Raw genomic sequence first — 16,747 nt, forward strand, 5'->3', positions numbered from 1 at the left:
TGGAATATTACAATTATTGGATATTGTTATTGGTAAATAGCCGAGGCATGATTATGTATGAAATGTAAGCGGAACTGTTCAGCTTGTGGCGCTGATGCATGCCCGGATTGTTTTTGCCGTTGCGCATCTCGCGGTATTCCTTCTGGTGTCTGTTAGCATGTAGCGCGCTGACAGTATTGTCTGTGCCCTGCTGAAGGAGTAAGCTGACTGATTTTTGAGATGTTGCGTTAAACGTTGGCCCTTGTTGTTGCAGACATGGCGCTTTCGATGGAGACGCAGCTGCAGAGCATCTTTGAAGATGTTGTGGTAACTTGCATTTTCACAAACTGATTTACAGCTATGCTAACATGAATTAGCATTTCAGATAACGTTAGCATATTCTAGCAGTATTCACCAGTTTTTCAACTTTGTTTTGCTAATAGGTGATACAAAAACATAACGAGAGTGTTCTTCTTCTGAAAATACAGTTATCCAGCTAGCTTGTTGGTAGCTAAAATTGATCTTCTCATCACTAACTGACAAAGAGAGACTTTAGCAGTTGTATGTCGTCAACACAGTCATTTCTTAATTTTATTATTTTCCTCCGTTGTGCAGAAAACTGAGATGATAGAAGAGGCATTTGCTGGGTAAGATGGTCACAAACTCACCTTCACACCGCCTTATATTTTGTAGTTACATAGTTAAAAGCTGTAATGCTACATTGTCATATGCTGCCACGTCTGTTTTCAGACATAGCTGTAGGTTTAATCTTATATTAAAATGTACAGCATAAAATGAGAATGCCACAGGCTGAAATCTGGTCTGTGTTTGTAGCATGTTTATGGACACACCAGAGGATGAGAGGACTAAACTGATCAGTTGCCTTGGAGCCTTCAGACACTACTGGGGAACCCTACCACAGGTTTCTACTAACACACACACATGCTCGCACTCACAATGATGGATGATTAGCTCCATGTTTTTCAATTGCCTCCTTGTCTTTCTGCAGGAGTCCCACGAACAGTGTGTACAATGGATAGTGCGTTTTATACACAGCCAACACAGTCCCAAAAGGATCTCCTTCCTGTACGACTGTCTAGCAATGGCTGTGGAGACCAGTCTGTTAACGCCCAGGTATACTCACTCACTCATTCGCCTACTGTGTGGCTTTACTTAATATTTGAACTGGTAATGTAATTTAAAAAATGTGATCCTTGTTTATGCTGTATTATCAAAATGTATTATAAAAATTAATGAATGAATGTTCTTTATGGTTTCCACCCTTCAAAAAAATAGTATTTCAAGAAGCACCTTTAACATGTATCTGCTCTTGCCATGTTTAAATCTGTGATATATACGTTAATGTTATTATTGTAGTATTATATAGAATCTCATTTATTATGTCTGATAATTGGTCTTAATCATCTCATGAATCTGTCTGTTTCAGGATGGTGTGTGTAGCTCTGATAAGCTCAGATAGTTTGGAGTGGGAGAGGACTCAGTTGTGGGCGCTGACTTTCAAACTGATCAGGAAGATCATCGGAGGGGTGGACTACAAGGTCTCCGACACAAAAATGCTTAAACACACACAGGCACAGATGACACAGTTCTTCCACAAGCTCAACGATAAAAAAAGCTGTCAATACTGTTTGCATAGTAATATAGTAATTTATTTGTCATTGTCATAGTATCCATGGTTGCCATTTCTCCAGAAATCATCCTCCTCTATTTGTAGACCGGTATCTTAAAGTGTTAATCCAGATTTTCTTCTTGTCTTCATCATGAATTCTAAAATATTATAAATGCATTGTTCATTTTAAGCTTTCTGAAGAAATGAAATATTAAAGATATGTTTCAAACTGTCTGTGTGTCAGGGTGTTCGCGACCTGTTGAAAGCTGTCCTGGATAAGATTCAAACCGTTCCTACCACTGTCAGTTCAGCTATAGTTCAACAGCTTCTGGCAGCCAGAGAGGTACTTGTCTTTCTACCGTCCACGTATTAAATAGATTATTTTAATTTAATATTTTTGACTTTGATGGCCCCAAATGTCTGCTTCAGTTTTTATCTTTGCTAATTTTTCAGGTGGTGGAATATATTCTGGACAGAAATGCCTGCCTCCTGCCGGCCTACTTTGCTATCACAGAAATCAGAAAACTGTATCCAGAGGGGCAGCTGTCACACTGGGTCAGTGTGTGTTTTTTGTCTGTGCATATGTGTGCAACTATGTGGATGTGTGTCTGGCACTGTTTTCTCTTATTATTTCCAATATTTTCTCTCTCACTTGTAGCTTCTGGGCAGTTTAATATCAGACTTTGTGGACAGTTTCAGACCCACAGCCAGAATCAACTCCATCTGTGGTAAGAGACTCAAAAACACAAGATTTTTGTTTTATTTAAGTTTTGTTTTACACTCTGGTTTTCTGCAATTTCTCTTTGCCATGCTTTGCTGAAACATTTCGGACTAACTACTACTACTGTAGTATATTAATTCATCCAAATTAATAGAAAGAAACACTGAAGAAAAGGACGTAATCAATATTTATACAATATAAATTACATAATGCAATTCCAATATGTATCCCAAGTAATTTCTTGAGTGAACATGTGTGCCTGTAGGACGATGTAGTCTGTTACCAGTGGTGAATAACAGCGGGGCCATCTGTAACTCCTGGAAATTAGACCCCACCACTCTCCGCTTCCCTCTGAGAGGCATGCTGCCATTTGACAAGGTAACATAGGTACACACAGGCTACACACACATTTACACATCTACAGAAGTGGTAGTAATGTGTTTGTTTTTGCACATAGGACCTGTTTGAGCCACAGACAGGCTTGCTACGCTATGTGCTGGAACAGCCGTACTCCAGAGAGATGGTGTGCAACATGTTAGGACTCAACAAACAGGTAAATCAAACTCCTCTTCTGCTTTTGCCCCCATACAAGAACTTCCATCTGTCCTCACCACTCTTGTCCCTTTCACTCTTTCTATTCACCACTCATTTTTCTCTGCTTTACCTCCCATTTTTCTTCCTTTTTGCCTTGTTTATCATTGAGTTTCTGTTTGTCGTGATAATTTTCACTTGGTCAATTTTTTTACTTTTCTTAGATTTATTTATTTTATCCTCTTTTGTCACCCTCACTAATTCACTCTCCCTATCACCTGTCTTTTCCTTTGTTTCCTTTGCAACACTCCTATATAAGACTATATTTAAAGCAATGCTGTGAGCTTGACCCATAATGCACCGGTGTCAGTTTGCCCTGTTGGGTTCATGTAGTTTCAGCTCAGCCATCAACACACTTTGACCAGCTGTCATTGTGTCCAGACATTTCATTCAGTTTTCCTGCTAACACAAAGCAATAACTTCATAGTTATATGAGGATATTTCTTTATAAATAATCCAAAATCTGCTTTTGATGTTTGAGTTGGCTGAGTTGATGCTAACTGTGCTGAACAGACAGTGAACTACCTAGCTCCTTAGTCACCACTTTCTCTCTGTCTCTCCTTTTCCCCCCTCTATGTTTCTTTCTTTCTTTGTTTCTCTCCCTTTTCTCTCTCTTTTGTCCTCTGGTTGTGTGTTGTGTTTGTCTGTCTCTCTGCCATGCGCTCTCTAGACTCTGAACATTGCCCAGGTATGTCGTTGTTCCTCTTCCTGGTCACCTGACCTACCGACTAACCAGCCCGTTGGACGCTTAGCTTTTGAGTAACGCCGATGTCCAAAAAGGGGAACCGGACGAATAAAGAACTTGAAATGGAAGACAAATGCTACAGAGCTTGAGATGGACACAGCAGGGCTTCATAGAGATATAACAAGCGGACAGGTGTAGTTAAATAAATACACACAATTAGAGAGGTAGATAAATATGAAAGATTCAAAATAAGATGATTAATGGGCTGGCAGGCAGATTATGGATCATTAAGCGTTGGATGATTTGTTTAATTTTAGCGTGCCGTGCCAGTATAATAGCTTCCTGTCGCATTTTCTGTAATATTAGTTTGCTTTGCATGCTACCCTACCCTACCCTACCCTACCCTAATAAAGAAGATATCTAAATGTATTTATTGGAGCCACAGATGGTCAATATCTTCTGCTAATATTCAATATCTGCTTAATACATGGTGGTCTTGGCACAAGCAAACAAGTACCCAGGAATTTGTTTAATTAATAAATGAGATATGCCCACAATCAGTAACTGCTGCCACCAATGCTCGTAGACGGGGAACACTAAGGAAGTCAGCTCAGTTGTTTTCATGGTGTAAACAGATCATTAGCGCTTACTGCTTAAATTTATCTTCCTTTCTAGTTATGTTAATATTTACGACACCTCATTTGCTGCATATGTGCCCCGCTGTGGTGTAACCCTCACACAGCCATCAAGATTTTTATTTTCCAACCCTGGACTGATCGTTAATGTCAGCTGAGCTAACTGAAACCGATCAGTTGCATTTGTTCATTTCCAGATAGCAAGCTAATTATTTCTGTCTTCAAACCCTGCTGCTGACATTTCAAGTCCTGCTGCACTGCATGTATGGATGTAGTCTGGTGCTTGCCTGTTGTTAGCCGGGTCCTCCTGTGTCGGGCCTGCTGCTGCTTTCTGTTGTGCTGTCCTGGGCAAACGTTTGACCAAAGAGTGGCCTTAACTTGATTAGTTACATACGTTGTTCCGATCATATTCACTAGCTGAGAACAGGCTGTCAAACTAAAAAACAATATTATTATATCAGGTTTAAGATGGGCTGATATTTTTGTTTTCAGAAAATGAAAACTGCATCTAGCAGATGACTTTGGACAGTTTTGCACACACCATCTAGTCCTCCTCAGTTTTCACCTTGCTTTGTTGTCATTTTAAAGTGCTTCATCATTGTTTTGCCCAGGTCAGGTGTTGAGTGTATCTGAATGGCTGTCTGCCTTAATGCGTTAAACTCGATAAATTGAAGGCCGTAGTTTGTTTGAGGCTTTTTATTAGTCATCTTCAAGTTGTACATTGACGTTCATTAGTGAGCTCCTTCATGACCTAAGGAATAAATTCCTTCTTCAGTTCTCCCCTCAGGATGATAAACAGGGTAATGTGATGTGAACTGAAATGGAGTGCTGCAACAATTGATCTCTAACAAAAGAGTCTACATATAGACTGCAATGCTTTATTGCATTTTCAGCTTGTTTTTCAATTAATCAACTGGGGACAGACTAAATTGATGTATTGAACCCAGACACCCAGGCTTTGTCCAACATGTCATTTAACTTTTGTTTGTGGTGAATGTTGCCATCGCAAAAAGGATACACTTTAAACACCAGCACTGTGAAATTAAAAGCTAATTGCTCAGTGGCTGACAGATCGCATGCTTTAGTTATGGACTAGAAATAAATAAAGAACATCCCGGCACATCAGGGTTGGTAATAGGTTGGGGTGTTGATGATAGGTGAGATTACAGAGCAGCTGCTGGTATGGTTTTATCGTTGGTTTTGAGTGATTTTGTTTTTGTAGAGAGAAGATATGCCTGTGGATTATTTTCTCTTTTTCCTCTGTCTTTTTGTTGCCCTCTCTCTTTCTCTCTCTGAGCATGTGTGTGAGTGTGTTTGGGTGCAGAAGAAGAGAATTTGTACCGAGGGCCCGTAAAAGACGTGATGGTCAGCCTCTCACCTCCTCTTCTACCTCCCAATCACACTAACCTCCCCAGGCCTGTTAGTCTGCATGCAGGACGGTGTGGCTCTGTTTGGGTTGCTGTTAAGTGCTGTGTTGTACTTCTTTGTGCCGTGTTGTGCTGTGCTGTTCAATCCCTTTCTAAGTCAACGAGGACTCTGTTGTTGCGTTTGGTATGAGTCTAGTTGTGAAATCTTCACTCCTACTCTGTCAGTGGTGTTTGTATTAAAGTTTACCCCCCTGGGTAAATATTAAAATGACAGTGTTAATTTTTTTTAATTGCATATCTTTTTATTTTTACTACATTTACTTTGATGTTTTAGTTTATTTCTATCTCCTAACATAGAGGTGAGCTGTATGACCTATACTGCAGCCGGCCACCAGGTGGAGCTCAACATGCTTTGGCTTCACTCTTAAGGAGCTGACATGGAGCTTGTCCATCTTTATGTACATCTTTGTGACAAAATACATCAACTAAGCCAGGCAGCAGAATAGAAACGGAATACAGACTGTTTATCTGGAAGTTAAGGTTTTTGAAACTGTGCAGGAAATCAGTCCTGATTGGGGCTTTAAGATGCAGTTAACCTGCCTTCCCATCACTATGCCTCCTCGTCTCTCCCCCTCGCCGCTAACCCAACCCTACTCCCAGCCATTTTTCTGACTTTCCCTTTACTTTCCTTCTTTCCTTTCTTCCTTTCATCTCTCAACCCACCTCTAATCAAACCCCTGCCCTTCTTTACATATGGAAGTCTCAGCAGTATATTAGCAAATGCAAAATAATCAGCAGTCCTGTAAATGTACTTCTGTAAGTTGGCACACTGGTTTATATCTCAATTTGGCTGGATATTCTCAAAGCTATTAGCTTTTTGAAATGTTCTTATTGACCAATTGATCCCTTGGATTTGTTTAGATTAGATTGTGAGTCTGGGCTGCTAGGCAGCTGAATCTCAAATGAATCTTAAATATCACCCATGAGTCTGTGATTTGTTACTGCAAGAACTTGAGCTGTGGAAAATTCAACATATGTTTAAACTACACCGGAAGAATACTGCTATAATATTGAAGGATGTGGGATATCATGTACCCAGATGACAGAGGCAGGAAGGAGATGCAGTTCTGCATGCAAGGGATGGAAAATGTTTTATAAGTTGAAGCAGCAATCACCATAAACCTTTGAATGTGATGTATTTTAATGAAAATGTTTCTCTCATTCTCCCTTTGCTCCCTTTCTTTCTTTCTTTCTTTCTTTCTTTCTTTCTTCTGTTTGACCTCCTCTGCCCCCCTGCCTACCATTTTCTTTATCCTTTAACACTCCCCTCCTCCCCTCCCAGCATAAGCAGCGTTGCCCAGTGCTGGAGGAGCAGCTGGTGGACCTGGTGGTGTACGCCATGGAGCGCTCGGAGACCGAGGAACACTTTGACGCTGACATCGGAGGAACCAGCCAGTTGCTGTGGCAGCACCTCTCCTCCCAGCTCATCTTCTTTGTGTTGTTTCAGTTTGCAAGCTTCCCTCACATGGTGCTGTCGCTACATCAAAAGGTAAAAGGAAGGACAATGAGGAAGGTTAATGGTGGCACTAGTGTAAAACAGAAAAGTTGAGCTATTTAAAGACAAGACGGGAGATAACGTATATTAAAAATGGAAATCTATAAAAGGAATTCTGTTTTTAATGTGAATCCAGCAAAGTGTAGCAGCTGAAAGGCAGTGTTTGGGAGGATTATAAGAGGCAGAGGATTTAAGGGAAGAAATCATATAATATATAATGTATTTTTAACAGTTCTTTCTCTTCAGCTTGCAGGCAGAGGCCTTATTAAAGGGAGAGATCACCTGATGTGGGTCCTGCTGCAGTTCATATCAGGAAGCATCCAGAAGAACGCATTAGCCGACTTCCTACCAGTCATGAAGCTCTTTGATCTGCTTTACCCAGAAAAAGAGGTACACGTCTTCCAAGACATCATTATTACCACTAATAATGTCCCATTTTCTTTTATTCAGTTTTATTTGGCTGCGGTGGTAAATGAAACTAATGTGTTCCAACCTTTGTGTTGTTGGTCTTCAGTGTATTCCAGTTCCTGACATTAACAAGCCCCAGTCGACCCATTCATTTGCCATGACCTGCATCTGGATCCACCTGAACCGCAAAGCCCAGAACGACAACTCCAAGCTGCAGATACCCATACCACACTCTCTGAAACTGCACCATGAGTATGTTCGTTTAATCCTTACATTATGCACCTTGTGTCCAATTTTACATCCTAATGTTAAAATAATATTGTCACCTGTGTGCAACTAGGATTCTGAATATGCACACTTGAATGTGGGTGAATAAAGCAGATATTTTTATATATTTAGACACAGATCACGTGGTTTTTTTTCAAGCTATAGAGATTCCCACTACCTTGGTTTTACACGATTCTTGAATTCCAAAGTATATACTTGACTTTAGGAATTGCCTTAGATCTTTAACCTGAGCCACCAGTAAGTGGTTTGAATCTGTTTTAACCCCAAATACTTTATCTTGTGAACAGCTGAATAAAACCTGAGTCCCAACCAAAGTGTACCAGAATTTAAACAGGCTTTATGTGCAACATGATAATCTTACTTTGCTGTTATAATCTAACTTTCCTCTTTCTTTCTTAGGTTCCTTCAGCAGTCATTGCGCAACAAGACCCTGGGCATGTCCGACTATAAGATCGCCCTGCTGTGTAACGCCTACAGCACCAACTCTGAGTGCTTCACACTGCCAATGGGTGTCCTGGTGGAAACCATCTACGGAAACGGATCGATGAGGATCAACCTGCCCGGCACCAACTGCATGGCATCAGGATCGGTCACTCCTCTGCCCATGAATCTGCTGGATTCGCTCACTGTACATGCAAAGATGAGGTAGGGAAACAAGAGGAGCAGAGGGCAGATAAATCTGTGCTCCTGGCCTCTGCCTTCATGCTGCTCTGGGGGTTTCAGGGTCTTGGTTCCAGCATCTTGAGAGAGTTTTGCTTGTTATTGACACTGTGTAAATAAAGTTTTATTGAACAAATGTGGGAAAAATGATCCATTGCTAAAAATCAGAGAGGAACACAGAGAATTTGTTTAACTGTCCTTTTTTCATTGTCTTTTTTGTTCGTCTCCAGTCTGATCCACAGCATCGCCACACGTGTGATCAAGTTGGCCCATGCCAAGTCCAGCATTGCCCTGGCCCCCGCTCTGGTAGAGACCTACAGCAGACTGTTGGTCTACATGGAAATCGAGTCACTGGGCATCAAAGGATTCATCAGTGAGTACATCTTTAAAGCTGGTCTTTGGGCTTCCATGTCTTTATTTTGATAACTGCTAGCAGAGAGGGACATAAAAATGGAGGGTGACATACAGCAAAGGATGCAGGCTGGAATCTAGCTGTCCGAGACCATCATAATGTTCTGCCAAAGAAGTGTGTACGGAAATATCTCACACGTTTTAGAAGCAGTGATAATTTGTATCAGAAGTACGCCAGGAAAAACGATGAGAAAGAGAGAAGGACATTTAATTAACCTGTGTCTTGTTTGCAGTAAAATGTCCTACCTATAACCAGAATAAAGATGTCAGACACAGTTCAGTGGAGTCACAAAATACATTAAAGAACTGTTTAATGAGACATCTCCGAAGCCAAGCTCCTGGAAAGGTTTTATTTATGTGCATGTTTATATTATTAACAATATTCATTGACTTCCTCATTTCAGTGTCATTTAATGAGGCTGTAGGTTTATCTCAGTTATGCTGTTGATTTCCACGTCCTCTTGTAATTATCTCCCTGAACATGAGAGTTATTAACAAATAAATCAAATGATGTGTGAGCTCGTACAGAATTTGCAAGTGTTACATTCTTCCAGCATGCCCTAGCCTAATTTCTGTTCAGTCATTACCACATGCCCTGTGGGTTACATTATGAATAGAAATGAATTGGTCTCTCCGGAAACATGCTGAATAATGAGACACACTCTGCCTCCTCAGGTCAGTTGTTGCCCAACGTTTTTAAGTCTCACGCGTGGGGAATCCTTCACACCTTACTGGAGATGTTCAGCTACAGGATGCACCACATCCAGCCACACTACAGAGTCCAGCTGCTGAGTCACCTGCACAGTCTGGCTGCCGTACCGCAGACCAACCAGAACCAGCTGCATCTGTGGTAATGTGCACACACACCCACACTCCCATACAGTATATCCAAAATACATGCTATTATACGGACTAATAAATTAGCTGCAGGTGGATTGAGATATAACATATTTTGTTGACTGTATGCTTTTGAAAGGAAAAAGGTGTAAATGCAACTTTAAAACAAGACTTCAAAACTAGTCTTTCTAGTGCAGAGCTTTTCTACGACATTGTAAAGGTTTTTTTTTTTTTATTGTGAGGACTCATCAATAAATCCTCAAGGTGATTAATGATATCTGTTATTATCCGTCTCACTGTCCTTGTGTCTCTTCCCTCAGTGTTGAGAGCACAGCTCTGCGGTTGATCACAGCGTTGGGGAGTTCAGAGGTGCAGCCTCAGTTCACCCGCTTCCTCAACGACCCAAAGACGGTTCTGTCAGCCGAGTCCGAGGAGCTGAATCGCGCTCTGATCCTGACCCTGGCCAGAGCCACACACGTCACTGGTAGCTCCCTGCCCGGATCTACTTTTCAGATCTGTCTCTTTCTCTTTCCATTCACACTTTTGTCTTTCTCTTACATGCTTCCTAATTAAAATCCACTTTGTGTCCGTGTAGACTTTTTCACAGGGTCCGACTCTATCCATGGCACTTGGTGTAAAGACATCCTTCAGACCATCATGACCTTCACGCCCCATAACTGGGCCTCACACACACTGTCCTGCTTCCCTGCTCCACTACAGGTACAGTGATGATGACTTTTAAAATGATGAAAAGTGCGATCTACTTCTTTTTCTCTCACTACAAATTAGTGTTGTCATAATGACTCCTACACATTTGTCTTCGCCTCAGGCATTCTTCAAGCAGAACAACGTCGCTCAGGAGTCTCGTTTCAACCTGAAGAAGAACGTGGAAGAGGAGTACAGGAAGTGGAAGTCAATGGCCATTGAGAACGACATCATTACCCACTTCTCCTTGCAGGGCTCACCTCCACTGTTCCTCTGTCTGCTGTGGAAGATGCTGCTGGAAACAGACCACATAAACCAGATTGGCTTCAGGTCTGGTGTTACTGTTTCGTGTCCCTAAAGTTCCACACGCAGCATAATATATTGTGTATTGTAATGATGCATGTGTTAATGATGTATCTCACCACTGATGTAGAGCATTTACATTTACATTAATTGGGCAGTGGGGATATTTTCTTAAGTCTCTTAACTGCATCTGTGACTAATTGATCCAGAGGGAGAGAGCAGGTTTATTGTTGGATGATGAGCTTACTGCAGCTTGATTTATTTATTCATTTATTTTTGTCCCTCAGGGTCTTGGAACGGATCGGCGCGCGTGCACTGGTGGCTCACGTGCGCACTTTTGCGGACTTCCTCGTCTACGAGTTCTCAACGTCAGCTGGCGGACAGCAGCTCAACAAGTGCATTGAAATCCTCAATGACATGGTCTGGAAGTACAACATTGTCACGCTGGATAGACTCATTCTGTGTCTGGTGAGGACATGCAGCCACACTGTTCACTTTCACTTATTCAATACTCCTTCTGTAAATGTGATGAGGGACTGTGAGCCTCACCGCTCTTCTCCTCCACCTCCAGGCTATGCGTAGCCATGAGGGAAACGAGGCTCAGGTTTGCTACTTCATAATCCAGCTGCTGCTGCTGAAGCCCAATGACTTTAGGAACCGAGTCAATGATTTTGTCAAGGAGAACGCTCCTGAGCACTGGCTGCAGAGTGACTGGCACAACAAGCACATGAACTACCACAAGGTACACGTGTAAAAGAACAGGATTTTAGATCAGAAATTGATAGGTTGAGTTACATCGTTCCATTTGTAGATAACAGATCAAACTAAAAGTCTGAACACATTCCAGCTAGGACTGATCAGAAAAGGGAATTTAAAGTGAGTCTGACGGTTCTTCTCTTGCCAGAAATACCCAGAGAAGTTGTACTTTGAGGGTCTCGCAGACCAAGTCAACCCTCCCATGCAGCTGCAGCCTCAGTACCTGCCAATCTACTTTGGCAATGTGTGCCTGCGCTTCCTGCCCGTCTTTGACATCGTCATCCACCGCTTCCTGGAGCTTCTTCCCGTCTCCAAGTCTCTGGAAACGCTGCTGGATCACCTGGGAGGGCTGTACAAGTTCCATGGTGAGTGAGGGGGACTGGTATTACTGAAGACAGCGGGAGGTCGGGCCATCTCCATTATTTGTGTGCACTGATTTGCCGCTCTACTTGCGTGTAGACCGCCCTGTGACCTACCTGTACAACACCCTGCACTACTATGAGCGACACCTGAGAGACAGAACCAACCTGAAGAGAAAACTGGTTCATGCCATCATGTCTTCTCTAAAGGTAGACAAAGAAACAGTATGTATGTAGTTTCAGTTCAGATTGATTGACATTGGCAGCAGTTTTTATCCTTTAATGTTTTATTTTCCAGGACAACCGTACCCCAGGTTGGTGCCTCAGTGAAACCTATCTGAAGTTTGGCATGAACCCCAGAGAGGATAACACGTGGATCCCTGATGACACCTACTACTGCAAGCTGATTGGACGCCTGGTGGACAATATCCTTTCATTAATCTCACCCTGTTGGTGGACAAATCCATCACATTTGTGGGTCGTAGATAACATGTTTACTTACTGCTGATGGTTGTAGTCTCCCGTAATGGCTGTTAACTTTAAAGAGAGGTCATAATCATCAGACCATCTCAGTGGGGTTGTTACAATAAACAAGATTAAAGCTCAGTTAAAAGAGCTGTACACTGTGCACAGTGCTACACCAAGAGAATACCCTTCTAATTAAAATGAGGAAAAATTACACACACATGCTTCCAGCAAATCCTCCTCAGTGATCTGTACCCTCCTTAACTCTGTCTCACCCATGGCGGGTAAGTCACCCGGTCCTTTCCCCAACTGTGACTGGAGGTTCAATGAGTTCCCCAACCCCGCGGCTCACGCCCTGCACGTCACCTGTGTGGAGCTGATGGCTTTGGCCGTGCCGGGAAAAGATGTTGGCAACGCTTTGCTCAATGTTGTGTTGAAAAGGTGCGACGGACAAACGGCGTATCATCTTTAGACCGTTTACGAATCTGAATAATTAGAATTATCCATGAAAATATTCATTCTCCTTTTACCTTTCAGCCAACCCCTGGTTCCCAGAGAGAACATCACAGCTTGGATGAACGCCATTGGACTTGTGATCACCGCGCTTCCTGTAAGAAAATACTCATCCCTCTGCACCATCCTTTAGAATTGATTAAGTTTGTTCAGCTATGACGGTCTCCTGCCCTCTTCCAGGAACCCTACTGGATCGTCCTCCACGACCGCATCGTATCTGTGATCGGCTCCCCAGCTCTGACGTCGGAGACGGAGTGGGCAGGCTATCCCTTTGCCTTGCTTGACTTCACAGCCTGCCACCAAAGCTACAGCGAAATGAACTGCAGCTACGTGCTAGCGTTAGCACACGCCGTCTGGCATCACTCATCCATCGGGCAGCTGTCTCTGATTCCCAAGTATGATCCCCTCTTTCTCATTTATCTTGTGATACCCTGTCCTTTTATGACGCTCATATCATTGACTGTGTGTGTCTGTGTAGATTCCTGTCAGAGACCTTGAAGCCCATCGTCCAGACAGAGTTCCAGTTACTTTACGTGTACCACCTGGTCGGGCCATTCCTGCAGCGCTTCCAACAGGAGAGGACACGGTGCATGTTGGAGGTACACTCACAACTGTGTCTGCAGATTATTATACAATTATTATACAGTAATATTATGAAAGAATAGATTATTTGTTAAGCACAGCTTAGTTCTTGTCTGTGTAGGGTTCTAGCACACGTTTTATATGCATTTATTTGTGTATTTCAGATCGGCGTGGCCTTCTACGAGATGCTGCAGGCTGTCGACCAACACTGCCAACATCTCAGCTACATGGACCCAATCTGTGATTTCCTGTATCACATAAAGTACATGTACACTGGAGACAGCGTGAAGGAACAGGTGAGTCTATGTCTTTATTTTAGGTTACCAGTGCTAGAATCATACCAGCATGTTACAAAATATTACATTAGAAGAGGGAAGGGACTGTAATAGTTGCGGCATCAAGGCTACGTAGTGTTTGATGTGCAGGATCATGGGAAAGGGGAGAGCGACTGACCCCTACTCAGCGTTGACAGACACAGAGCTGTTTTTTACCCTCCACATGCACAGTAAAGTGATTAGCCCGTCGCTTTCTAAGCGACAGACTGGTCGCCAGTGGATGCTCCAGACTCTGGTTGCCAAGGTAACCGTCTTGTATATTTCACAACCCCAGGTGTTTCAGACTGAAACAAGCTTATTTGGAGCTCCATTATATATAACAATAACTCACTGGGAATACCGCTCGTTTCAGAAATGATGGTTCTGAGTTTTTACCTTGCAAGAGCTGTGAGTGCATCAGTCACATCACCTTAAAGTTCAACTTGGTACCTTCTCACTTTGCATCACCAAAGATTCATTCGCCTGTCATTGCTACAACCTGCAGAATTTAAACATTTCATGGCCACATAGCTACTTGTCTTTTCCTCTGTGTATGCCACTTTAGTCAAAGCTGCTTGTACAGGATCATGTACAGCCGGACTATGACAGTCATTGGAAGCATATTCATACAATACTGCTGCTTATCAGTAGTTTAATGCCACAGCACAGGAGTAAATCATAGTCAGCGTAATTTTATTATCAGCCGTGCTAATCCTAGTGTGTGTGACAGGTCAAACTGCGGCCAGGATCAGCCCGTGCTCTGCTTTTTATACTTGGTGCTGCAGCATCTGTCAAGGATCGAGCCTTGCACAATGTAGCCCTCAGAATCTACTAATAAATAATAAAACCAAATAGTAATTAAGAAAAACACTTCCATCTTCATTAGCCAGGGTTTTAAGTAGCGCAACATCTGTGAACTCTCCTCAGGAGACTATATTCTTATCTGTGTTCTGCATTTTTAGTTTGAACCCATCACCTCCAGTGCTGCAAGACAACTCCCTCCGCTATCCAGACCTGACAGCAGACTTAATAAGAGCAGATTAAACTGCAGCTCCCCATTGTACTTGAGGCTTAGACAAGAGGACTTTAAATAGACTTTTCAAGCAATAAATTTAATCGACAAAGCTGGCACTGAAAGCAATATACACAATATTTATACACAATTTTTAAATGCTGCAATCAAGTACATGCAGCACCTAATTTCATTTACTGTTTCAGAGCACAAACCAGTCAAGTTAATCGTTTTATTATCTCTTTCTCTTGGGTATTGATTCCCACTCATCTATTAATTGATCTACATCTGTATATTTGTCCCCCTCACTGTGTGCATCCATCCATCTAGGTGGAGAAAATCATCATGACGTTGCGTCCGGCCATGAAGCTGCGTCTGCGCTTCATCACACACAGCAGCAAGATAGAGACTTCATCATCGGCTGCAGCCTCCACCTCCGCTTCCTCCGCCTCCTCCTCCTCCTCCACCCCTCAGCCCCCTCCCACCTCGCTGTCGTCCTCCGTCGCCGTGGCCTCGCCCTCCGCCTCGCAGCACACACACACGCCCATGTAGGTGGCCTAGGTAGACACACACAGTCGCAGTCAGGATGGTGGACCTGGACACGCAGAACCACAAGCGTAGACGCATTTTTTTCTTTGACGTTTTTTGCAACATTAGCAGTTCTCCTGGATTTTTTTGTATTGTTTTATTGTGTCTTTACAAATGAGAACCTGATATCTGCATGGGTTTGGGGATTTCCAAAATGTCAATGGGCTGTCTAGGAAAAAAATGTATGGATCTGACACAATTCAATTCAAAAAATGTAATGAAATATCAGACAAAATGTACAATATGCAGTTCTTAGCCTGGTGCATTCAAGAACCTCACACGGTATTTGTTGTTATTGTTACTATGACCGGATCTTTTTTCTAGACCTTTTTTATATTGTACATTATTATTACTTCATTAAAAAAATGTGTGTAATAAAAATCTTTTGTTGATGTTTCCTTACAGTTCAATGGACCGTGCATATGCTTGCATTTAGGCCTTTTATGCACATGTCAGTGATTTTACACTATATGTTGTCTGAGTTGCATTTATCATTAATGCTAACATTTTGCAAATGAATCCTCCCAGAAACAATGTATTTTTAACATGGGATTAGCGTTTTATTTATTTTTTTATCTTATCAAAAGGCCATTTTGTTGGGTGAGAATACCAAACTGTCTCTGTCAGGTCGGCTTAACCCCATCTCTCTTTTAATGTGACACCTTTTCATTAGGTGAGTCACACTCATCCAGGTCATGATCGATGTCTGAGAACAGTGAACTAATTTATTTATTTCTGTAACACATTAACATGGTAGCTGCACACCAGTAGGGGGAGTCCAACATTAGTGCCTGACATCAGTCACTCCAATCCTCACAGACACAATGCCTAGCCAAAAAAAAAGTCGGCACCAAAACAATAAGGTCACACTCTCTATTACTTTGTCAGACTGCCTTTAGCTTTGATTACAACACGCATTCACTGTGACATTGTTTCGATAAGCTTCTGTAATGTCACCAGATTTATTTCCATCCAGTGTTGCATTCATCACCAAGATCTTGTATTGATGATGGGAGAGTCTGACCACTGCGCAAAGCCTTCTCCAGCACATCCCAAAGATTCTCAATGAGGTTAAGGTCTGGACTCTGTGGTGGCCAATCCATGTGTGAAAATGATGTCTCATGCTCCCTGAACCACTGTTTCACAATCTGAGCCCCATGAATCCTGGCATTGTCATCTTGGAATATGCCCGTGCCATCAGGGAAGAAAAAATCCATTGATGGAATAACCTGGTCATTCAGTATATTCAGGTAGTCAGCTGACCTCATTCTTTGGACACATAATGTTGCTGAACCTAGACCTGACCAACTGCAGCAACCCCAGATCATAGCACTGCCCCCACAGGCTTGTACAGTAGACACTAGGCATGATGGGTGCATCACT

The 16,747-nt window shown here is 42.4% G+C and overlaps 1 protein-coding gene across 1 annotated transcript; it reads left to right on the plus strand.

Moving 5' to 3' along the window:
• The first annotated feature begins 121 nt into the window (after positions 1-121).
• Positions 122-15,732, plus strand: med23 (mediator complex subunit 23). Its single transcript, XM_084560833.1, has 30 exons — positions 122-306; positions 595-626; positions 814-901; positions 989-1,113; positions 1,427-1,538; positions 1,854-1,952; positions 2,063-2,164; positions 2,268-2,337; positions 2,596-2,708; positions 2,788-2,883; positions 6,951-7,157; positions 7,410-7,553; positions 7,678-7,823; positions 8,259-8,504; positions 8,750-8,892; positions 9,606-9,780; positions 10,088-10,251; positions 10,363-10,487; positions 10,597-10,802; positions 11,063-11,243; positions 11,347-11,517; positions 11,680-11,896; positions 11,991-12,100; positions 12,189-12,315; positions 12,631-12,796; positions 12,893-12,965; positions 13,049-13,263; positions 13,347-13,467; positions 13,615-13,746; positions 15,107-15,732. Exons 1-30 carry the CDS (start codon positions 256-258, stop codon positions 15,326-15,328), a joined length of 4,179 nt encoding a protein of 1,392 aa, XP_084416959.1. The 5' UTR covers positions 122-255; the 3' UTR covers positions 15,329-15,732.
• Positions 15,733-16,747: the final 1,015 nt, after the last annotated feature.

Source organism: Chelon labrosus, assembly GCF_963514085.1.
Source record: "Chelon labrosus genome assembly, chromosome: 14".
Classification (NCBI taxonomy): domain Eukaryota; kingdom Metazoa; phylum Chordata; class Actinopteri; order Mugiliformes; family Mugilidae; genus Chelon; species Chelon labrosus.